General features: G+C 36.8%; 1 protein-coding gene across 1 annotated transcript; it reads right to left on the bottom strand.

Annotated features, from left to right (window-relative positions):
- Nucleotides 1–1152: 1152 nt before the first annotated feature.
- LOC145767340 (uncharacterized) lies at nucleotides 1153–20689 on the bottom strand. The gene is made up of 12 exons (XM_082579146.1): nucleotides 20614–20689; nucleotides 19109–19250; nucleotides 18555–18737; nucleotides 18002–18159; nucleotides 17450–17642; nucleotides 16381–16535; nucleotides 13885–14040; nucleotides 11062–11261; nucleotides 4163–4544; nucleotides 3618–3781; nucleotides 2365–2484; nucleotides 1153–1299 (listed from the first exon to the last, which is right to left on the bottom strand). The coding sequence occupies exons 1-12, from the start codon at nucleotides 20687–20689 to the stop codon at nucleotides 1192–1194; spliced, it is 2037 nt and encodes a 678-aa protein (XP_082435272.1). The 3' UTR covers nucleotides 1153–1191.
- Between the last annotated feature and the right edge of the window lie 4203 nt (nucleotides 20690–24892).

Raw genomic sequence — 24892 nt, 5'->3', positions numbered from 1 at the left:
TTGTCTTTTCCTGTGTCTTATTTTTTGTTGAATGTCTGCTTTTAACTGAATTTAAGCCGTTTTAGAATCTTTATTGAGAACCATCATTTTTATGAGTAATCAACCTGAAATCTACGAATACTCTTGGTTCTAAGTTTTGTGGCTTTTCTAATCGAAGAACAACGTAACTTCAAACCACAACTTTTGAGATGAAGCAAGTTAAAGTTCTTTCAATGTTTAATCTTTTACCTCCATGCAAACACCAGCGTGTGTTATAGCCAAGCAGCTGACAGAGAATCCATCACTTGATTTGCTTTGTATCATCTTCTTTTTGCCATTTTTCACGTCACGAAAAACGTAGCTTGTGATTGGTTCGAGGTTTCAGTGGCAATGGTTGGATTTTTTCTTGTTAAACTGGCTACCGACAGAGTGAAGTTTCGATTGTTGAAGTGTTGTGCCGGGGAATTATTTCATCCACTAGATGCAAATATTACAAGTAGCAGTACAGCCCACGTCTTCAATTAAAAAACCCTCCCGGTTAAGGATCGGTGTTCGATTTCGACGCTTTGTGCTCTCTTGGCCTATATGAGATGAACACATGTAGGTCGTTACCTTCACATCAACAACTATCGGAAACTCCGCTCTGTCAGCCTGGGTAACCGGCCTGCGTCAGTAGTTCAAAGCCTTGATTGGTTATTCCTGGTAGTTTTGCATATTTGTAGAGGCTTTTGATAAAGGGCCGTTTACTGAGATAAACAGAGTGAAGTTTTCCGATTGTTAAAAGTGTTGTTTGTTTACTTTTTCATTAAAACAAACTAACAAGTTGTTGCTGGGAAATTATTTCATTTACTAGGTGCCGCTGAATGGAGAGCAGTCCTCAGTTTGCGTTGCTCAAGCGCACACTCCGAGAGTCGAACCAGCGCCGCTTGATCTTGAAGCTTTTTCGTTCACGAAGTCACGCCCTAACCAACTGAGCTATCGGGGCTATGCAAAACTGCCAGGATGAAGCTCTCAACGAAGCTTTCACAGTCAGAGGATAAAGATCAAAATCAATTAAGTCTAAACCTGTTGTGCAGTTTTGATTTGCAGCGTCTTTAACATGACTTGCTTTCAAAGAATGGAAGTCAGTTTTTAAGAACGTTTATTTCGCTAAACTTGAAGATAAAAATTGCATACAGTAGTTGAAGATAGTTGATAAACTTCGAGGTTGTGCTACACCCGGTGCTCAACAACAACAGGGATAGGCGAAGGATCATCTTTCTTCGTCAAGGAATCAATGGCGATCGACATTCGGCGAAAAGTGCTTTGGACTTGAGAAATCTAAACACAAAAGCAGTGTCTTTTAGTGTTGCATTCTTCATTATCTAAAACCTATCAACTTCCAAAATAGGGATTTCAAGCGCAAAAAGAAAACCGTTCAATAACACTAAAGTGCTCCGTTAGAGACAGTAGCGTTGACAGGGTGGTCCAGAAGGAAGTACACGCAATCTATTATGCTGTATTGTTTTGCCTATTTTGTTGCTAAGCGTGCGTGGCAGTTAACCTTGCGGTTTTTCACCGCCATCTTAAAACCACCCCCAAATTCAGTATCTTATCAAAATCTGCGATATTTATTCGCATTCTTTCTGTTGTTGCACTGAAAATACGTTACCAAGGATCGAAATCTTTTGCAAAATTGTGATTAACCCGATAAAAGTAGCATAGATGTTGGAACTATTCACTCTCTCGTGGTAGCCCTATGACATGCAATGTAATTATAATAATAATAATATAATAATTTATTTGCATCAGACAAAGCTGTCCATATCCGCAAGGCATTTCATAGACTTGATGGATGATAAAAATTATCGAGTGAGAAACATCACTGCCTAACCTAGCTTTTTCTCCGTTATATGCCACCAAGTTGAAGGACTTGTCTACTTTTTGGATACGAAAAAGGTTTTCTAACCGCCATTCGTAAATATTTCAAGCCGTTTTAACAATCGAATATTTTTTAAGCTGTCGAATGGAAGTGCAGTTCTTCAAAATAAACTTCCCAAACAGCAAATCAGTCGTTTTTTACATCGATTTAACGTCTGCAGGCGTTGAATCAATGTAAAATACGGCTAATTTTCTGTATGGGTTGAGATTACATAATTTAATGAATCTAGTTTTTCTTATTTTCTTTTGAATGGTGTTTATTGCTACCGCACAGCAATAAATGAGCTCATGTAGGCTAAGTTTTATGAACATTTATTAATGTAGGTTACTGGTACAATCTTAGTAGTCAAACATATCCACAAAAGTGGAGGGTTTGTAGATTACATTTTTGATATGAAGGCTATGAAGCTTTGTATGGCTGGGTAGGCCAAACGCAAGCTTGCGAAAAAAGGTTATAAAACTCACCTTGCCAGCGTAAAGCTTTCGAGTGACTTCACGAAATCTGGTTCCCAGTACAGTGTATATGAGGCAATTGACAAAACTGTTCCCGAATAAGAAGACAGAGCTGATGTAAGCAAATCCATTCTAATTAAAAATACCGGTAGCTTTTAAGGAAAATTCATAAAAGTAACAGCATCAGGCACATCCAAACTTCTCGGTACTTTTTTTACTGTAACCTATCAAGCAACCTGGTAGCCTACTGAGACCAAATAAGGTTGAAAGTTAAGTACGGATAACCGATCACAAACTAATTTTAAAGTTTCGATGCTCACGCGTTTGCATTTGACGGCAATGTCAGTATAAGACCTAAAAAAATGTCCCCCCTGTAGGCATCTTTAGCCTATTTTATTAATGCAGTAAAGTTTAGTTTGCTGTGTCATCGCTTGCAAAACAAGAAATTAAAAGTTCTGAAATAACTCATTATTGTTTGAGTAAAAAAATGTCAAATTTAAAACTGCTCGTTTACTGAGAACGAGAAGTGAAAACAGGCTACAACATAGCTCAGCTGGCAAGTGGCACGAAACAGCGAATTTCTGTTTTTAGAATTTCCATACTAAAATAGATGCAGTAAGTTATAATATAATTCAGTCCATGAAATTTTTGCATAAAATTTGGAAAATCTTTGAAGCTGTCTGCTCTCTGTAGTAAATGTTTCAAAGATTAATTTGCAATAACTTTGCAAAGTCAGCAAGTGATAAGTGAAGTTTCAAAGATAACTAATGTCGGCCTATTATAACCTCTATTAAAATTAATTGCATAGGAGGAAGATAAAAAATTTTGTGATGTTTTTTACAGTTTCCATTATAATTGTATGACAAGAAACAAACAAAAAAATGCTGATGTCACTAAAATCTGTTCCAGTTTCTTGATGTTACGAAGAATTTTAAGTTGCTACTGAATGATGTTTCTATTGTTTCATTTAGAATGCCACCAAAACAACAGCACATAACAAGTAGCCTAAATAAAACCAACAAGTTTTGAAAAAATACATAAATTTTACATGTTTCCGAACTTGGCTACTTCAAATTTAGGCTGCTATTGTAGTTTTGTAAAAATCTTTTAAACTAATGATGTGTTCGGACCTTTATCGTAATCTATATGAGTACATAGTAAACTTAGTTGCGACTAAACTGTATGGTGAAGATTCCAAATTGAGCCTAGCCTACTCCGTTCTGAAGTAAGTTGAATACGTTGTTCGAGAACAAACCTAAACTCACCTGAAATAACTTGACGTTGCTAGAATATCGTTTGGTGTTATACGGATCCGTGTAAGGAGCCAGTAAAATATGCAGGACAAGGCTGCATATTGCTGGCAACAAGGAAATCGTAAAGGCAATGACCATCCGCAACAAAATTTTCTGCATTCTGGCGCCAACTTGTCCTGAAAGAAAAACTTGGATTTGACTTGTCAATTCCTATAAAAACCTTCAGATGATCCCAATTACACACAATACGGCAAAACTAGTTACAAAGATCATTAATAGAAGGGAAAATAAACGGTAAAAGAAACAAAGGAAGACCAAGAATGATTTGGACATCAAACATCACTAAATACACAAAATTGAGTTATGAAAATGCAGTACGAACAGCTCATGGTCGAGAACAATGGCGCATTGTATCCAACCCTCAATGCGAGGAAAGAACGTAATGATGATGATGATGATCCCAATTATGGTGAAACAGGCTGTAAAGGTTTTAAGTTAAAACTACATTTTATGGTAGGCCTAATTACTACGACTTTCCAAACAACGATTAGGCCTACCTTCAGATTGTCTGGACGCTCTACGTCGGACAGTTCTGCTTCTTGCATTGCTAAATGATGACCTCACACTTGAAGACAATCGTGATTGCTGTCTGTTGCTGCTCGGGGCAGTATGTGTGAGAATATTAGGCAGAGACTTTCGTCCATAGTTCAAGCAAGATGGAACAGTTAAAAATTGATTATTATTTACAGTGTTTTCAAATGTGTTTTGTAGATGTTGCTCAAGCTTTTGAGCGTTGTTTTTAGCAGCCTCATCATTTATTGCGGCTTGGATGCTGAGCACGGAAGAACATGTTGATACGCAAGGTGATGAAGAAGAATGATTGTGCTCAATAACTTCAATCCCGTTTCTGGTGCTCATTTGCGTTTGAGAAGACTTTTTCTGGAAAAAATATTGAAAGTTTAATTTTTGCCACTAAAATCCTGCAGTAGGTGTTTCATCGTCTTGATAAACTTAATTGATTTATCATATATCCTTCATGTAGGGACAGTAGCGTATAGGCTACTTTCTACTATCCCTGTCTTCATGGTGACAATCTTTTATTACAAGTCACGTTTACAAACAAACAACATAGAGCTAAGACCTACAGTGCACACAGTTTCAGACAACACATTTATAATGTCTCTCTACTAAAAACGAGGTGGGATGGCGCAGCCGATAAGGCGTTAGCTTCCGAATAATGCAAACCTGCTTCGACATCCGGATTAAGCCAGATGTTGATACATACCGCTCACTTCTACCAAGAGCGTAATAAATTGGGTGGGCGTAGTTAAAGTTTAACTAAAGTTCTTCAACACAGGTGCAGTATCGTCGTCATGATAGTTTGTTGAAATATGAAAAACTTTCCAAAAAATGGCTGCCTTGGTTTGGCTATAACACTCACACAATTTAGAGATAAGTTGGGATAGCCTATCACAAGCTCCAGGGTATTGAACCAAGGTCACATAAACATAATGATCATGCACATTAGCTTGCGTCCATCACGACAACATCACACTGCAAATCACATATACAAAACACCAGGCAGCTGGAAGCAGCGAATGGATGCCAATACACAGCCGCATGCTCTGGAGAGGTGTCGAACCGATGGCCTAATCAAGCGCCATCCAGGCTACCTCATTACCAGGCATCCGACAATTATTGGAAACAATGACTTATTTAGTCTGTTATCCCAGCCCTTGGCAGCATGCCTTGCTCAAATACTGTAGCTTACTGTAGGCCTACAGCCAGGGCCTCCAAGAGCCCTGCCGGGCCCCCCAGCGCGACATGTCGCGTGATATCTCACCAATCACAAGCAAAATTTGCGGTGCGCGTTCTCACAAAGGATAAATTAGATTAAAGTATTAACACTCCATTATTTCACAAATAATGCACTATTGTAAATATAACTTTAAATTCACAGATACACACTAATTATACACAAAGATAAAACGCTGTAAAATGCTAAAACACTACATAGTGTAAATATAGCTTCAATAGCGTTGTCAGATATGGAATTCTGCCCTAATTTGAGGAAAAGTTTATAGCTGTTGAAAACAAAAACTTGTACTTTGGATATTTTTTTTAGTCTTGGGCAAAGATCAAAACCCTAACCTTTCCTAACTCCTAACCCTTCCTAACTCTGGCAACACCTGATTGTAACCATGGCAACAAGTGGGTAAAATCAGCCATTTCGAAGATAAAAATTGCAATACTATCCGACGTGGCTGACATAGCGTTGCATATGTGTGCTTACAGCTTTACATTAATATACAATATTTCTGACCTTGAAATCTGCAGAGACTAGGGCAGCAAACTTAGGATGAATGCATTGCTATTGTTCATGACATTTAAGAAATACCAACTTCAATATAAGAAATACCAACTTCATATAAGAAATACCAACTTCAAAATATTAAAAAATTTTTATGCAAAATTGACCTTAACAAGCAAATTTAAACATTTTATTGGCCCCCTGAACGCAAAAAAATTAAAATATTGTTGTTCTAAAAAAGGGCATACCCATGAGGGGGCCCATTCAAAATACAAAACTAATATTCATATAATAAACAATATTTTATGCAAAATCAACTTGAGTACGCAAATTTAAACATTTTGTCGGGCCTCCCTAAACTCAAAAAATTGAAAACTCTGTAATTTTAAAAATGGGCATAGCCTAGGGCCTAGGCTACCCATAAGGGGGCCTCCTTCGACATACGGAACTAATATAAAAACAATATTTTATGCAAAATCGTTGAAATCAATCTTTTTATCGCGTGAATTTATACATTTTGTCGGGCCCCCTTGAACTCACCGGGCCCCGGCGCAATGCACCGGTTGTCCCCCCTCTTGTGGGCCCTGCCTACAGCATCAATTATTCTAAACTTTGAAAAATTTCCCATTGTAGAAAAAATAGGTTGTTTGCGCAACAACCTGTGGGCATCAGTTCTTATCGACTCGATCACAATCGATGATAGTTGCAGAATCATGATAGAACAACTTTCCACCGCTCTTTGCATAATTTGAAGGAGAAATGCTTTTGCCCATGCTTATCAACCAAGACATTTTTGTGCATATTTAACGTGAAAGTAAGCTATTTGATTTTGAAAAACATAAGCGTGGAATTCCACCAGCAAGTCAATTGTTTCTAACGTTGATTCAGCATCTGCAAACGTGTCAATTCGCAAGCGGCAGATCCGATGCGTAGGTTAACCCTATTCGGACTAAGCTATTTTTGTGAGGTAATGGCCTGACGTGTGGACTTATTCCATCCACACTTTCATTTGCAAACAACTTTTGATATGAAAACGTTACGAGGTTGCTTTTTTCGCAAAGTTAAATCAAAATTATTGACAAACTGGTTAAGATTTTAAGTGGACACACATACTCTACCAGTTATTTGGTAGCCTATTGCTTTTTTGCTAAAAGTAGTCATTTTTTTTTAATTTTTCTGATGTCTCCGTCATAATCTCCTGAAATCGTTAATATCTTCGTAAAAGGCACACGGTCCAGTCATGCATGTAATCCGAAATGGTCAGTAGTCATGTAGGTCACGCAGTAAATCTTGGAAGGCACAAAACAATACAAATGTTTGCTAACTTGCTTGTACAAGATGATAAAGTTTTTCAGATGACCTGGCAATTTTATGAGTAGGGTGTCAAAAACTGCTGATAACTAAAAAACTATACCACATAAAAATGTCATTTTATTACTAAAACAAAGATGAATAATTTTTAGGAAAAGTCATAAAACTTCAGCTAATTTGAGCCAGTAACTTTTATGTAATCGATGAAAGTTTTAGGTATGGACGGAACCCGTCCACCCGTTAGTCCGAATAGGGTTAATCAGCATCAACCAACAGTGAAAGAAAATATGAACAATATTGAAGGAATGTTGCGCAACTAAAGCAATTACAGTAAATGTAAAAGCTACGTTTAAGTGTGTGGCAATGCCAGTGGCTCCGAGAGGGGGGGGGAAGTCGGGCCAGTTTCCCCCCTAGCAAAACATTGTAAAGGAAAAACGAGTAGTTTTTTGTTTTTGCACTTTTGAGGGGGGCCCATTTTTAGTACTAAAGTAAAAATGTACCAACTAAAAAATCAACAAATTCTTAAATGAAGTGCGTAGTTCCAAGTATTTCTCAATCATTGTAAATGTCACTCTCGATGCTTCTCATCAAGAACAAATCATTTTCGTGTTAATGTAGGCGATGTTGAACAGCTTCAAGACGTAAAATCTGAAGCTGAAATGATTTCTGTATCACTGAACGGTTTCGATTGTATTGATAGTTTCAATTTGAAAAGTGGCGCTATTTTAGCTAAGCGGGAACTATTTTTGCTTGACAACTGAACCATAACTTCAAAATCTGCTTTGGCCATGCATAGGATGTTGTATCCAACATAAGTTATCTGGGAAAGTTAAAGGTATCAGTCCAAGCACGATTAAAGAAAGTAAATCCTGTATATTTGTTTATGGATCATCATCATCATCAGTCATTATCTCCTCATGCATCAGATTGCGCATCAACATGAGTTATTTGCTTCCAAGAGTGGCGATTTGAGCCAGCTCGCCCAGTGTCGCCAAGTTCAAGTTGAGTCCGGTCCATGATTGGATGTTGTCTTGCCATCGTTTTGGTTGTCTGCCACGTTTTCTTTTTCCTTCTACTTTTCCTTCTGTGCAAACTTTGCTGATTCCGAATTGTGATCTTTTAGTGTGGCCGAACAGTTTTAAAACTTTTGATTTTATTAACTTATTGCTGCAACTGGATGTAATTTTGTCATAGTTAAAAGATCTTTTGTTTTCGTGTGGTCAAGTAGCCTTTGTTAGTCATGCTTCTCATGATGTGATTTGGAAGGTATAGTGAGTTTTTTCTTTATTTGAGTTTTTTCTTTATGGATGTTGTTGCTTAAATCTGGTTGGAATTCATAATGTTGCCTACAGACAGCGTTGTTCAAATGTCTTATCCTTTTTGGAGTAATTGATTATCTGTAAGCTTGTGGCATCTTTAAAGTTATAGCCCAGTCAAAGGAAAATTTCTGAAAAATCTAAAGAAAGCTGTCCTATCATCTCGCAAAGAAAATTGACTTCGAGAAAGTAATCAAGGCGTGGTGCAGTCAAACCCAATGCTTCACATTACCCTTTTGCAATTGGAGCTCTAAAGACGTTTCTTAAATGCATCAAGTTAAAACCAACAAGAGCTTGATCGGAAGCTGAGTCAATGCTAAAGTAGCCTACAACTAGCAGTTTTAAATTTGTGACTGCTTTGCATTATGTGGATTACGGTCCTAAACAAGATTCACTGATGAATTTAATGAAATTAAAGGAAGATGTAATCTAAGTAAGAGAAAGCTGAGAAGAGTAGGCTACTACTTGCAAGCCAAAGTTGCAGTGGCAATTATAAATTTAAATAAAAATGACTTTTTTTTCCTGAGGACAGAACGCTTTTATTACTCCACCTAACTAGCTGAATCATTCAAAGGAAATGTATTCTACCGTACATTGCAAAAGATTCGATAGTTGTTGGAATTGACAAATGTATCAACAAACTCAAACATATCGTCGATGAGTTTGAAGTTCCATGAAAATTTCATCATATGTCTGTTGTGCACTGTGCAGTTGTGGGCATGTGAGACAAATTTAAACCATTTGTAGGCTACAACAATGACATTTTTCAAGACATTTTGGATGAGTTGGTACTTTTGACAGAAAGCCACACAGCAAACTTCAGCTGCAAACCAAAACGAACCACCCTATAATCTCTACACAAGGAATCATTGATTGCAACTTTCGAAAGGTTTTTCCAAATAGTTTTGTTATGATTTTTTTGTGTTCCGGTAGCTACCTCTAACGGTTGTGCTTTGAGAACGTGGTTTTAGCAATTACTGAAATTTGTAAAGAAATGTTTGCGCTCCAGTAGGCCTATGACTAGTAGGCCTATGACTCAAAACCGATTGAAAAGCCTAACTAGACATGTTGTGCATCAATTCAGACGTCGCAAAATTTTATCATTTGATGCTGTGATCCGTAACTTTGCGTTGCAAACAGTCCAGAAAGGGTTGAATTAAATCAGGCATGTCCAAAGTCCGGCCCGCGAGCCAACTCCGGCCCACGAGACGTTTTTGTATGGCCCGCGCCTGTTGTTGTAGGCTACAATGTGTTATTTTTGGCCTGCATACACAAAAAAATTATATAAATTCAACTTGCAGTTTTCAGAAAAATTATTGTGGCTGTTGGCCCGCGAACACTTATTATCAAAACTGGCTCGCGTGGGAGAAAGTTTGGACACTCCTGAATTAAATGCTTGGTTGAACTATTTTCGTTGCCTGTCGGCCTATTGTGTGTTTACAAAACTTTCTAGACAAAATAGTTTGCCTCAGTGGCATTTTTGCTGCAAGTGTAATCCAGTGATTATATATTGATGATTTTTACATTGAACGAAGTTCTTTTCATGCTGAGGAAAGTAGGCTAATTTCAGCTTAACACGAAAATGCAATGCAATATTTGCTAAAAAATATTATGGGGCCCATTTTTCGTGTTTTTTCCCGACCAGTGCTGACTTCTCTCGGAGGCCCTGGGCAATGCAAGTAGTCTAGGAACTAGGTTTAAAAATCAGACAAACTAATATCAAATTAATGTAAGTTCAAACACTGGAGCGCTATTTTGCCTAGCCTATATACTGTATTGTGTTAAAATACGGCATTTATATTAAAAATGTATATCCGACTATCCGTATTAAGTAAGATCCAGTGTCTCCGTTTTAATTATACTGTATTTTCCCACTTTGCTACAAGCCTCCAGTTGCGCTATTGGAAAGAGGAAGGCCTAAGCGTTTGGACAGCTATTGGGGAAAATTCTTAACCAAGCAATGGAATCTCAAGGGAATCTTTGTGGATTAGCAACCCACCTCTTGTGGTTTTCAGCGAATTGCCGACGATGGATCAATGACAATTATTGTTCTTTTTTTTATAATAGCCACCAAAGTATGACAAAGCCAACTGCACCGTCTGTAGTACGTTACTCTGGGATTAACAATTCTTTTGAAGATGTCACGAGGCAACTCGGTGCCTGACACGGTTGTATGTTTAAGCTGATAGCTGCGTTTAACCAATCAAAGAAAATCTTAGACGTCAGCAACTATTCCACGTACTAAAGGAAATCAGAGCACAATATTGAAAAAATGTAATTTTTGAAAGTTTAAACAGCATTTTCAATGCAGAAAGACCACCAAGCGAAAGTGGGCCTCCTGGATTGCAAATTAGTCGTTTTTCACATTGATTCAACGTCTACAGACGTTGACAGACGTCGTCTACAAATGTTGAATCAATATAAAAAACGACTGATTTGTTGTCTGGGCTATTATTGAAGCGTTGGCTAAACGCTAATCACATTGAATCATCATTTTATTTTACTTGTTGTGGCTAACCTGATTTTTCTTCTTGAACGCCCGAATTGTACAAACATTTACAACCCAAACCAAGATAAGAGGAATGAAGAGAGAAAACAAGTACATGCTGAGAATCAAATACATTCCTTTTGAACTACTGGAAATACTTTTATTCTGTACTGCGTGCTGAGTGGCAGTTGTTGTTGCAATGTCGGGGATCGGGGATTGTAAAACACCAACTGAAACAAAAACATTGTCAATAACATTTCATGTTGCAAAAAACAATTTAAGACAGTAAGCAATTTCAGGAAGAAGCAATTTTTTTCTACACTGCTGCTTCATCTAGTGACGGATCTAAGAGGCAGGCTATTGCCCCCCTCCTCACCTAAAACATAGAAGAGTAATTTTATTCATGATGTATTTGCAAGGTCGGATTAATATTGACTTACATAATTATCATTATGTTGTGTTGAAATCGCCCTCGCAAAGCTACTTGCTGGAGCCGCCCCTGGCTTCATCAGATCATCTCTGAAGCAGTCGCAAAAATCTAACCAGCTAAGATCATAGTGATGCCTCGTCTCTTTCGTGAAAATTCGTTTTAATGACTCACTGTTCCGTTTGCATAGGTTGGAACATTGACAGTGAAAACGGTAGTAAACAGATAAAGTCTAAACAGGTCTAAAGGAAACCAAACAAGAAGATACTCTTTCAAAGCGTGGATGTGGCACGTTTTTACTGCCATGCGGTTTGCCAATAAGAAAACAACTATGCGACCAATTTTAAATCACTTTCTACTGCAAGTTTAAAAGAATAAGTGCAAGTGTTTGCATATACTATATACAAATATTTATATGCATATTAATATTTGCATATAAACATATTATGTTTTGGAATAAAAGATAAAGAAGTAGCCTAATAAAATATTCATCTTTTTATTATCTAACTGTTTGACGTGTAAGTGGCATGAGAAGCCTTTCATTAGATAGAAATTCATTTGGCAGCATAAATCAAAGCTCGCACATTGTTTACTAATCGCGTTCATCAACGCAAAGCCATGTGGCAACTGGAAAAAAGCCAATTTCATCATAGCTAAGGTACAACACTAAAGCGGTTTATAAAAATCACATAGTACGTTCAAGATACAAAAGTATAACAAATTCGATCTAGCGAATACAACGCCACAGGCAAAAACTCGCATTTTTGCGATGTTTTGAATAATTTTCCACTACTTTTGAAGGAAGTCGAAGTTGTTGATTTTCAAAAAACAAAATCTAGAAATTGTTTAAACGTTTAGTTAGCCGCACCAGATCGTAGCTTATTCGCAGAAAACTTGCTAAAAGTATGACTTGTAAAAGGACTCACGTTTTGTATAACAAAAATTCTGACGTTTGCTAAATTTGATTAGTTTGTGACCTGCAACCACTTCTGCATAAACATTATGTGATTCACCCAGTGAATTTGTCACTGCTATTTTGGTGAACTCCGTGATATGGCATTTGCGAGTAAATGAAAAATGTATTTAAACACTTAAAAGTCTTTATTCAGTTTATGTGTTCACTCGTCGTTGTTATGTTTTCTAAGTTGTTCATTTTTTCAGGGCTGGATTACGTGCAATACCCGATAGTATGCTATAGCCCAGTAGTTCTCAAACTGTGCGTCGCGACGCCCTGGTGCGTCGTTTCACTTTTCCAAGGGCGTCGCAAAATAGTTCCGTTTCTTGGCTGAACTCAGTTTATGATTATAAAAATGAGGTTAACCCTTTGAGGACCGCTGGGACACATGTGTCCAATGCACTTAGCCGATTAGCCTACACCGCAATTAACTAAAAAAATTGCCACTGCTGATACCCTAACGTAGTATTGGATGTCTATCCTTCAAAAAAAAAATTGGAAACTCTGAATCATTTTCCTTGGTGTTATTTCAGTTTGAAAATAGTGAAGAGTTGAGGTTGCAAGTGCGTTTTTTTCTCTTCAAATTTGCGAAGCATATTTATTTACATTTGTCCAAGCTCGAGTCGAAATTTGCAAAATACTTCCCGGAAAATTTTTCAAACTACGAATGGATTCGTGATCCTTTCATAGTAGGAAATCCGGTAAATTTTTGGATTCAATGAATGACGATTATCCACTATCCAGGTTTGGTGAAAGAAAGCACTGCGAATTATTATCCCATTCGCTACGTCGTATTTATGTGAAGCAAAATTTTCTGCCTTGGCGCTGATAAAACCAAATATCGATCACGAATAAACAGTGAAAGAGAAATGCTGGTGGCAATTTCAAAAATTCTCTCAAGATTCAATGAACTTTGTGAAAACAAACAAGCCCACACGTTACATTAAATAATATGCATTGCTTTTTGTTGTTGTATCAATAAACAAAACTTTAATCATAAGTTTCTTCATTTACTTTTATTTGCTGGTGCGCCGCAAGTCCAGAAAACTTTTCCAGAGGCGTCGCAACAAAAAAAAGTTTGAGAACCACTGCTATAGCCTATCAACTTTGTGTTGACAGCTAGAACGGCTGCCAGATGTAGTGCCACCCACATTAAAGCACGGCGGCAATTTAGAAATGTGACAAGCCGAATCAATCAAAAAGAAGTCGAAATAAACCGTTGTTGCTTATCTGCTATATAGTTTAGCAACCTCCAGTCCTCCAGGCACGCTTAGCAAAAAAAGCAAATATCACGCTAAATTGATGAAAACAAGTTTACTAGCGACACATGTGTCAAGTGTGGACGAAGCCTGTTGGATCATTGGTGAGTTTAAAAGGCGATTTGTAATGAAAAGTTTGGTGATGACGTTTTATTTAACCACTTGCAAAAGTAATTTTTTGTTTTTTTACAATTTGTCCTGATTTATCTTACTTGGAATGGAAGATCTGCCTTGAACATCATCCTCATTCAAAAATGTGACATTGGAAGTAATGTCTTGTGATACAGTGGTAGAATTAAACAAATCCTTCCAAGGAAAAGTGTGACTGATTCTTGGTTGAGCAATTTCAGCAGCCAGAATGTAAGTTGCTAAAAAAGTAAAAGTTACGTGTTACGTCAGCATGACACTTGCGTACTTTACGTCGTTACGCAGACAAATTACGTAGGAGAACGTTTTGCTACTGTGGAAAGGGCAAAGTAAATATAACACAACTCTTATTCCCATAAACGTAACGTAGTTTATATTGTCACTCCATCGTTCGAGTGGTGGCCAAATATAATCTATTCCATATTTGGAAGTGAAACGAAACGTCAAAACGTCAGTAGCTGAACAATTACGCAGCTTGAAAACAAATGCAGTGGGACAAAACTTTAATGTTTGAAATAGATTCAGATTATTTTTGTTTGATTTAGCACTACAGCACGTATACATCAATTAATATATAGATACACAAATAAACAATAATAAATACTATTGATACTACTCAAAGGCCAAGCAAAAATGCCAAGCAGAGCAAATTAAGCCTACATCAAATATAGTTATTTCTTTCAAAAACCTTTACAGCCTGTTTCACCCTAAAAGGGAAGTTGTCAGAAGACCCTTAAACGACTTTCTGATGATCCCCCTTTTAAGGTGAAACAGGCTGTAGAGCAGGGCTTCCCGATTCGTTTATCACCTCACACCCCATGGGATTGATGAAGTCAATCTCGCACCCCTGTTTTGAAGCGGAGTGGTTCTGAGACAAAAAATTCAAAATACGTACAAAAACAACGCAGAAAAGCAGCTTACCGGCCTTTATATGGCTAACGATTAGGAAAAAAGGCAGCCTTCAACAACGCAATCGCACAAAATTAAAAAGCGAATAAATAAAGAAATAACACAAACTGAGAACATAATGGCGTTTGTCAAGATCTTTGACTTTTATCATGCCTCTTCTTTGCAATTATCTGTTCGAAACGTGGAACTTTGTGGGACAATGCAATGCACAGATCATTTTCGGGGTCCATGGCGTTGCTGTATTTATTCTTCATGTAAAATAGGGATGAAAATCCCGATTCACACAGCCAAGTGGTAGCAAATGAAACCAAAACTTGCAATGTTGCCTTAGCCAGAATTGGATACCCAGTTTGAACGCTGCACCAGAAAGTTTCGAGTGAACTGGACTCATTAAGCAGGTTTGTCGATTAGCATACTTGCATATCTATCAAATGTTCCTTATCTTCATCTCCCATCTTCTCTAATTTGAAGGCAAAGGGGTTGATGGTCCAAGTTTCCGGTTTTTCCAGATCTCCTGGGAAGAAATCCGTCAAATGACTCTCTCAGGCTTTCCAAGTGCTAACTGATTTCTGCCTTCACTTTCTTCCAAGTCCAAGTTGCTGTGTTTTAAGATGACATTCTCTAGCAAGGAAAAATGAACGAAATTCTGCTGCAGGATACGCCGACTAAACAACGGCAGTTTCTGTCTGAAAGCACGCAAAAAGCCACAAACGGTCACAATATTCACATTCTTTCCCTGTATCGAACAATTTAGGCCATTTAGTTGTTGGAAAACATCCGCCAAGTATTCTAACATAGGAGCAAACTTAGGAGATTCGAAAGTATGCACAAGAGCACTTTTTCGTTCTCGCAGAAATTGTTCAATTTCCATTCTGCGCTCAAAACAGAAATTGCCAACAATGAAAAAATTGCTGACACAATATTATCGCATTGTCCCGCCACCAATCATAGGTGACGTTAGGACCACAACCTTTCTGTTATCAGCAACTTGTCGGGTGGTATTTTCTTGTTGCTGTGCATTGTGCTGTAAGCTATAGGCCAACATAGAATGCTCTGAGAGATAATCACCACCTCTCTCGTTAAACAAAATCCATCTCTATGTAAGGTATACTGTAGCTCTTCTTCCCCGGTGGATTCTCGCACCCCCAGCAACAGCTACTCGCACCCCCAGGGGGTGCGAGCACCCCCAATCGGGAAGCCCTGCTGTAGAGGTTTTAGAAAGTAATAACTTTATTTGATGTAGATACATAAATAAATACATTCAATGTGATACTGGTACTAGGATGACAGCAAACGATCACAGGGCCAGCGAAGTCAGCATACACCCTCATAAATAAAGAGTTTGAAAATGTAGCTTCTGAATGCAGCCAAACATTTATGAAGCGTCATTCAATATGTAATACAATGTCATTAAAACGTTGTAATGGTATTAAAAACCCATTTTTTAGGAGGAAAAAAATAAAATTGATTGATGATTGCTCTCCCAAGCCCCCCCCCCTCTTCCTTCCCGAGGTTACGACCCTGTAGCTAATCATGTGATGTTCTTAATTTGTAATACGGAACAACCATAACGCAATCTCTTTGCAAAGCTTCTTCCCTGTAGTAATAAACAAGTAAAAAACACTTTATTTCCATATGTAAATGCGCATTACCCGAAACTTTTCCATACGAAGTGGATTGAGTTGTTAATGGGAATATTCCATAAAAAGCTGACAAAAGCCAGATAACGCAAATTGCGATCAACGCTTTTTTTCTTGTAAGAAAACGTTTCGCTTCATATTTGAACGGCTGAGAGATTGATAAATATCTGCAAAAACAGAACAAGTATATTTTCCAGGTATTAAGTTGATCGACAAACGCTTTGTTGAGCGTTTTAATTACTTTTTAATGGACAATTAATTTTCTTCAAAACTATTTCAATTAAATTCATAACATCATTTGCGAAAACCACTTGAGTAATTATTTTCAAGAAAAAATTTTTTTTTTCATGTAACTTGGACTCAAAGATAACTCCGCCTTCCATCTTTGGACAAAATTACAAACGAATGTACTGTTCGAAAGTGGCTTAGTGGTTTGTTAAAACTGCAATTAACATGAAATAGTGTAACTTACAATCGTAAGCAGGCTATTGTCAATTTATCATAATAGACTGAAGTGTCCACGGAACTAAAAACAATAGAAGTTCTCTTGGCGACTATACTAGGCCTACGTAAGCTGCTAAAAGCCACATCTTTTTTAATCTGTCTGTAGCCTATTGGTACCATATCACTGTAGCCTATGTTGGTGTTATTATCGGTATCATAAGGGATCTTCATAGCGGATCAAACACCATAGTAAATCTTCAAAAAAATTTGGGGAATGTCCAAACGTGCATGGCAAGAAAAAATCAAAAGCCAACTTTAAATGATTAGAGCTTGGCTCATGGACCTACACGCATCCCATCCAAAGCATTTTAACAAATTTTGTCATATTGTGGTGGTAAAACAATATGTTTTTTCATGCTCAGTGGTTTGTTATTGACCAAGTTCCTCAAGTGGCTTGTAGGCCTACAGTATTTGTGACATTGTAGGCTACAAGTCATAGCCACAAAGAGAAAATCCAATGCATTGTAATGTATGATGGGTTACTTTTAACAGGCGTTAAATTTCCTTCACTAAGAAACACTTGTAGGCCATTTATAGGTAACCAGAAAACAAAAACTGCTTCGTTCAAACAACCAACCTGTCTAAGCTTGATGCTGTGAGACAATACACAGACACGCTCAGAGTGAGTATAGTAAAGAATCCTATACTGATGAAGAAAGCTGAAGTATTTCTTTTATGTAGATCTGGAAACACTCCCGGACTCCGAAACGGCAGTGGATGAAAAGTATCCACGTGAAGTTGATACATCAATGCGGGAATGACTAAAATACCTTCAACAAAACACATAAGCTTGACACACTGATTTAAACTTATGCTTTTGCAGTAGGCCAAACGGTACGCTAAACTTTCAAGCATATTTACAAGTTGCCAACAAAACACAAAAACATTTCTTACTATCAACGCAGCAAGTTTTGTGATAAGTCGGCTACTACACTACTCAGGTAAGTCTCTGGTACGTGGTCAAAGTTACAAGAAAAACAATTTCTTTCAAAACAATTAAAATTCAATTCAAGTTATCAAATACATAAACTCTTTCAATTTTATTGGCTTAGATATTCGATTGGACAGTCTAGCCTACTTGCCATTTAATTTCGTTTATTTAAAACATTATATTGAAAAAAGGACTTACCAACGAGCAGGTCTGCAATAGCTATCGAAGCTTTAAAATAACCATATGGACTGTGAAAATATTGATCCAATCGAACAACTAAAATTACTGTCGTGTTTGCTACAATGATAGCGATAGCCAACAAGTAAAAAATTATCATGGAAATGATTGTTGCAACCCTGAAAATGTATAAGACATAATTAAAAAACTGTCCAACTTGCTTGAGATACTTGACTGAGCTATTGCGCAACCAGCAACCAGAGACAGGGCTCAGGTTAAAACTATTTTGTTTTAATACTTTGCTCTTTTTTCCGTTTACCAGTTTAGTTTCTCACCATCGTAGTCTTTTGTGTGAAGAAACATTTAATGAAGCAAAAACTGTAGGTCTGATGAGATTTAGACTATTTACGGATATGAAAATGTGTTTATGCACTTGTTTTTACGTTTTTCTTTTTACAAATTTGTTTCGAATGTTCATTGAAATAAATTGCATAACTTAGAATTAGATTATAATATATAACTTAAGTTACAACAAAGTTTATATTTTAAAATAACAAAAATTACACAAATTTACCGGCAATTTGGAGTCATATTATTATAAGGTGAATAAAGAATTGGGCTGTCGTTGTAAATTCGTTGATTCGCACCCAATCCGTAAGTAGGACAAAATGGGGACCACCCTATAAACCAATCATCGAAGGAAACGCCACGTTCGTATTGAGAGACCTGGAGGCATCTGCGAGCTAACGCAGAGTCGCTGCAGAAAAAAAGTGTCAAATACAAAAACGTTAGACACTGTTTAAATTTTTCTAGTAGAATTTTGTTGCTTAGTGTTGGTTTGGAAAAATGAAAATAAGTCTTGACAGTCGTGTGGCAGCAAGACCATAGTTTTTAAATAAAAGGTGAAACTGCATGGGTTAATTACCTCAAGCCCTCACAGCAGCGTAGCTATTGTACATCACTAAGATAAACACATAAATTTCACAAAACAACAAGCCATTGAATCTCGGCCCAATATGAATTCAAACATTTTCAAACATTTTTAGATAGCCTACTCGTATTTCTACTGGAGGTCCGAGTTGTTTCAAAACTTTTCGCACTAATTCAAACGCTGTTCCCATCACTTACTTTGTGTGGTCGTTCCTGCAGATCATTTTAAATTTCTCCGGCTCACAAAAGCGATCGTAGACAAGGCTGTGAAACGACGTGATGGTGTGTTCCCTCTCTGAGCATTCCTTTTCAATTTGTTGACAATTGCAAAACTTTAATGCTAAATATTCAATATATTGTTAGTATTTGTGTTAGTGTTAATGAAAGTGATAGGTATTTAGTGGCATATATTCAAGTAATAAGACACTGGACTGGTGCAAATTTATTCATTACAATGTAGCCTATTACATTCCACACTTTTCAAAAAAATACACTAAATTTACATATCAATGGTTCGAACCCCTTTGGGTTCATAAAGGCATTGAATGTAAAAAAAATATCTAAATTTTAAGCACTCAAATTCATATTATTTAAGATTTTTTTTGTTCACTACTTTCATAAGCAGTTGAAACCAGTAAAAGGTATTGTCGTCTGGTCGACTGCTACACTTTGACATGTTATGTGGCAAACCAAAGTGTATACACAGCAATTTGTTCTCGAGCGCTGCCGAACCGATGCCCTTTTGAGGATCATGCAAGCGCTCTCACCACTGTGTTAAGCGACGTACTAGTTTGGTGATTCGAGAACAAGAACTTGTGGATTTGAAAGTAAGAGCGTACAGTTGCCACAGATTTTGAACTAATTACACTTGTTTAATATTATGGTATCAATGCTGCGATTGTCCAATATGACAGAAAAACGTGACAGATATCCGGAAGAAAAACCTTTACAAAATAAGCCAAAGGTCTACATTTACCTCAATTGCTCATGAACATACAGCGCAGACAAAGTCGTTTAAGAACACAATTATTTACTAAGTTGCTTGGTTTTCAAGTCAAGTAAAAGTCGTTGGTGTTTGTGTAGATTTGCTGATGACATTTGCATGTACAATTACTGCTTAGGGTTGTCGTGATCATCCTTTTTTTTTCTAAGAGCGAGAAATCAAGCATATCAATCTATGCATGTGATGAACTTTGCAATCTGCTGCGCTACTGTGTAAGCTATTGCTATACTTGCCACACATATACAACACTTTCTTTTCAAAGGCAATACTTGTAATGAGCTTCATGGTCCTCTTTTTTGCAGCAGCCAATAAACATCTATCTATCATGACTCATGAGCCAATCTGACAGATGTTTTTAGGTACAATCCCCTCTTCTTCTCACGATCTTATTAAATATGCTTGATAACTCTTTCCACACAAGTCAGCCAGCAATGGGATTATACAGTTTCAGTTCAAAAGGTTATTCGATAATAATAATCAATCACGAACATTTAAAGGGCTGTAAGTAGGCTACTTCATATTACTTCAAACATTTGATAAATCTATTAATTGCTTCAAAAACGTTTTGAGAACAACGGCAGTTTTATTGTTTGCTAAAACTAAAATTGACAAACAGGCTGCATCGTCATACAAGTCACAACATGTTTTTAAATGCCCAAAAACTGCTTTAAAAGTTGCTTTTCAGACCAAAACTACTTACCGTCCAAATACATGAGAAGTGATGTAGACAGAAGATTAAAGCTGTGTACGATGTCAGTGCAATTGCACAAGTCCATAATTCTACTTCAGATTGTACAAAACCTTTTATAAAATAGGTCGTCCTCGTTGAGCATTTACATTACGCATGTTTAAAATTTCATATTGACTGAAATATACAGTATATTATTTAGAGTAAGCATTAGCACAGCATATTAGACTGGTATCAGCAATCAGCATCCAACTCTACTCTAGACTGGTAAAAAAAGTATCACAAGACTAACTGGATGTAAAATATAGTTAGAAGCTAACACTTGGTTCAGTATTTGATCCGATCGTAGTGGGCACAGTATGATTTCTGTTTGGAATTCTTCTTCTATAACTTGAAGAATTACCTCAGGCTAACATGTTGTGCAACGTCATCCTCTATGCCGTCATCATCACTTTCAGATGGCTCATGTCGGTATCTTACCGATAGCCCCAATCCTCTGTAACAACCAACGCGACAGATGGTAAAGCAGATTAGCCTTCAGCAGTCGGCTATTTTTGTTTAAGTCTTGTTTTATGAAAACAAGGGATAATCTGGTGTGTCTCTCAAGCCAATCGCTTTAAAAAAAACAAACACGCCCAGCTGAATTAAAAAACAACGGATGAGCTGTTCTGGTTTGAACGCACATAAAATTGATAAATAACTTGTCTTTTTTTCAATTAAATGACGATATTTTTATGCAACTTTATGTCTTAAACTTAAACAATTGAATCTTCTTTTTTTCATTCAATCAGACGTAATTTTACAGTAAACCTTGTAGAAAATGGAAATTACGGTTTCCGATGTAACAAGATTAGGTTGTTCTAACTCTAACTGTATAAACACATTTTAGTAGCCTATGCAATATGCTGAAAGAACCTTTTGCAAAAACATCCCGTTGGTGTTTTATGCAGCCATGCTATATGCAGCTAAAACACCAAAGCCAAGACTAGGCAAACCCACTGCAAACTGATGGGCTATGAGCTTACTAGTTTCAATTTTTTGACAATAGATAATGAAAGTGGACTTTCACGAAAAACTTTTGATGTATCAAAAACTTTTTATTTGTTGGAACCAAAATAGATGTCACGAGCATACTAGAATCTCGTGGGATATGTACAATAGCAGCTTATAAGGAACAACCGCTCGTAGCCTATAATCTTAAGCTATTTTTGCCTCAAACTGAAGCAGTTCTAAAATCGAGAACCGAAGCAGTTCTATATTGGGCAACAAAAAGTTAAATTTTTTAAGAAACTCAATTAAAATCTCGCCTGAATTCAGTTGAAATTAACTTCCTTTTACCTTAATCTATGTGCCATAATAATTTGTAGATGCAGATACTCAAATTAATCTGAATTTTAAAGCTTTGGTAGAGAGTTTGCTGTGTTGAACCATATAGAGAAATAAAACAAAGTAACTTCCGCGGGTTTAAACCCGCTGAAACTTTGTTTTATTTCTCTAATCTGAATTTTGTAGACGATGCTGACCCAGTTTTTTTTCCAGTTTTCAGGGCGACTGTCAATTGTTTGACTTTGAGTGTTTTTGTTTATGCTTCCTATTACAAAGGTAGTAGACTATACTGGGAACCGGCATTCATTTCAAAAATACCCAATGCTAGCACTTGCACAGCAATCTAATCTTTCAGTTTAATTAGTGCTTCAGAAACGTGCTACAGCGTCTTGGGTAACTCATGCAACAGTTATTTGGCAAAAATTTAAAACAAAAAATACGTGTAATAACAACTAAATCAAGTCTGAACTGTTAATAATTATAAACAGTCTAAACATTTCTGATCTCAGGTACCTTGCATTTGCGATATTTTGCTCTCAAAGTAAACCTATAGGCCTATTAAACGATTGCATGTGTCTCAAACCAAACGCTGTAAAAATAAACTTTGATTAGAAACCAATGTTGTACAAAATACTTTTAATGAAAAGCTGAAAACTATTGTGTGTCTTGTCGCCTATTACTAATATCACGTTTTGTTTTTATTTAGTTTCTTGTCTAACCGAACCATGCAGTATAAGGTAATGGACACTTCTTCTTTTGCAGTGTCTACACTGGAGAAAATGATAACTTTGTTTCAAACAGATATATTCAGACGTTAAACTATGATAAACTTAGCAGAGTCGCGGCGTCTACGCTAAAAGTCGAATTTAGCCAACACATTTGAAATATGTCTGAAGCTCTGTTACTCTGAAACCCAAAAATCCATTACGGCATTGCCATTTTTCAAGTAGGCATCGTTTACGGTTCTAGTGTAGGTTTAGGGCTCGGTTTAGGGCAGAGGTGACGAACCTGCGGCATGCGGCCCGTCAAAAAATTTTGTGCGGCCCGCAAAACAATTTGACAATCGCTCATGCATTAAAGACAAAAGACATCTCAAAGCTGTTTTCGGCAGCACGTAGGCTACCTATGCGAACAGTTCTTTTCTAAAATGCACTTTACAAAAAGTCGTTACAGGTCGAGGCTGACAGATGAAATACATATTTGAATATATTGAAGACCTAATATTGAACGCTTAGTCAAGCAAAAAACTTTCCAAAAATCTCACTAAGCAAAAAATTCAATGCTTCAATGTTATTTTTTAATATGTTATACTTCAATGCTGCATTAGATAGCTTCAGTTGTATGATTCGCATGGGCTTTTGTTTGTTGTTTGAAAAAGAAATTCCATTAACTGATTTGTTGTTTCGGAGCATAATGGTCGAAACATTTAGTCAACTTGAGCAAAAAGGATAGAGCCAAAAAAAAGAAGAAATCATACTCGTATGAAAGCAAACGCTTCGAAAATTAAACTGTCTTCATTATCAGTGCAAGTACTGTTGCTCTATCCTTTTTGCTCAAGTTGATTTGTTTTTATTTTTTACTGTTGTAGCCTATGTTTCGATTCTGCCTAAGATAATTTCAATTGTGTGGGTTTTATTACTTTTCATCTGCCGTTTGTTACTTTTCATGAATAATATCTTGAGTCGCTTTTAAAAAATTTCATAGTAGGTTACGATTAAAAAGTTGTGTGGCCCGATAACTCATGTGTAATTGACGCGCGCGACCGCAAAAAGGTTCATTGACGCTATGTAATTGTAATTGACGCCCGCGACCGCAAAAAGGTTCATCACCCCTGGTTTAGGGTAAATCAGTTTTCATTTGTTAAATATTTCTGATGGACAAGTCCGCTATTGCACACAAATAGCCTAACGAACAGCCAAAAAGCAAAACTATGTTCAATAAAATTTCAAGGCAATCCGAAAGCTTTTATGTATTAAATTGATAGTATAGGCTACACACTGAAATACTGTTCCTTTCTTTTTTCAGCTAAATTTTATTTACTGAAATATCACGATATCTATTATTATCAAAGTTAAAAACTGTTCATTTTTATCATTGGCCTACCGTTATTTTCTTCAAATCCTAAGTCCGAAAATAAATTTAAATTGCAGCTGTTGTTTAAAATCAAGCTAACGGCCGCAGAAAATTTAAACTCGTTACCGTATCTCAATGGTTTGAAAAGATGAGACAGAACTAATCAGTTTTCAATGCTTAAACTCAAACTATTGACGCAAAAGCAGTAGAATCTTAGAAAAACAAATTGCAAAATTGCACCTAACTATTGCTCTAATCTTTTTGTCATTACTGCAATGTATTTCTCCCTGCACATGTCTGTTTGTTTCACTATCAGCCTGTACACAATTTTGCACGTGCGCGTGGGCATGACAAGATCAAGATAAAAAAAACCTAACTCAAATATCTGCTCAAAATAGCACAAAGCGATAAACAACAAAAATTATTTCCCTACAGAAAATGGAAACTGAAAAGCGGTTTTACATGCAAACTGATTTTGAGTTCATCTTTTAAAGACAAAATGTGATTTGCTAAACCTGTAGAGTTTTTGTGCTGGAGCCTACAATGTTTAAAGAATTACAAACTGCCGTAAACTAGGTTACAACCAAATTTGTGTTAAAATTGGTTTTTAGCATGGACAAAGGTGCCTTCTCAAAGGTGTTCTGTTTCTTTTGAGTTACTTATAAGCTATTAGGCTATTGTACAAAGCAAGTTAGTTCCATGTGGTACTGTACCTTTAATAGCCTACAGCCTACAACAGAGGGTCCGTGGAGAAACTTTTTATGTAAAAGCTGCTCCTCAAAACAAGTTTTCCATGCTTGTGCAACGTTTTCTAGCTCGGTTCGTTCGTTCAACCAGGTTAACTTGGCCTGGGGCGTAGGCCACGCATGTGTTAAAAATTAAAAGCTGATAA

Source organism: Aplidium turbinatum, chromosome 1 (genome assembly GCF_918807975.1).
Source record: "Aplidium turbinatum chromosome 1, kaAplTurb1.1, whole genome shotgun sequence".
NCBI lineage: Eukaryota > Metazoa > Chordata > Ascidiacea > Aplousobranchia > Polyclinidae > Aplidium > Aplidium turbinatum.
The sequence above is the reverse complement of the archived record's forward strand: the minus strand, read 5'-3'. Positions and strand labels throughout refer to the sequence as shown.

What these genes read in the sequence shown, in the direction of transcription:
- LOC145767340 (XM_082579146.1), bottom strand. Translation starts at nt 20,689, where the DNA reads ATGGACTTGTGCAATTGCACTGACATCGTACACAGCTTTAATCTTCTG. An exon ending in ACAGCATCAAGCTTAGACAG is followed by an intron (nt 16,536 to 17,449) that starts GTTGGTTGTTTG and finishes CTGTTTTTGCAG; the next exon opens with ATATTTATCAATCTCTCAGC. An exon ending in TTCGTATGGAAAAGTTTCGG is followed by an intron (nt 14,041 to 16,380) that starts GTAATGCGCATT and finishes TTACTTTTTTAG; the next exon opens with CAACTTACATTCTGGCTGCT.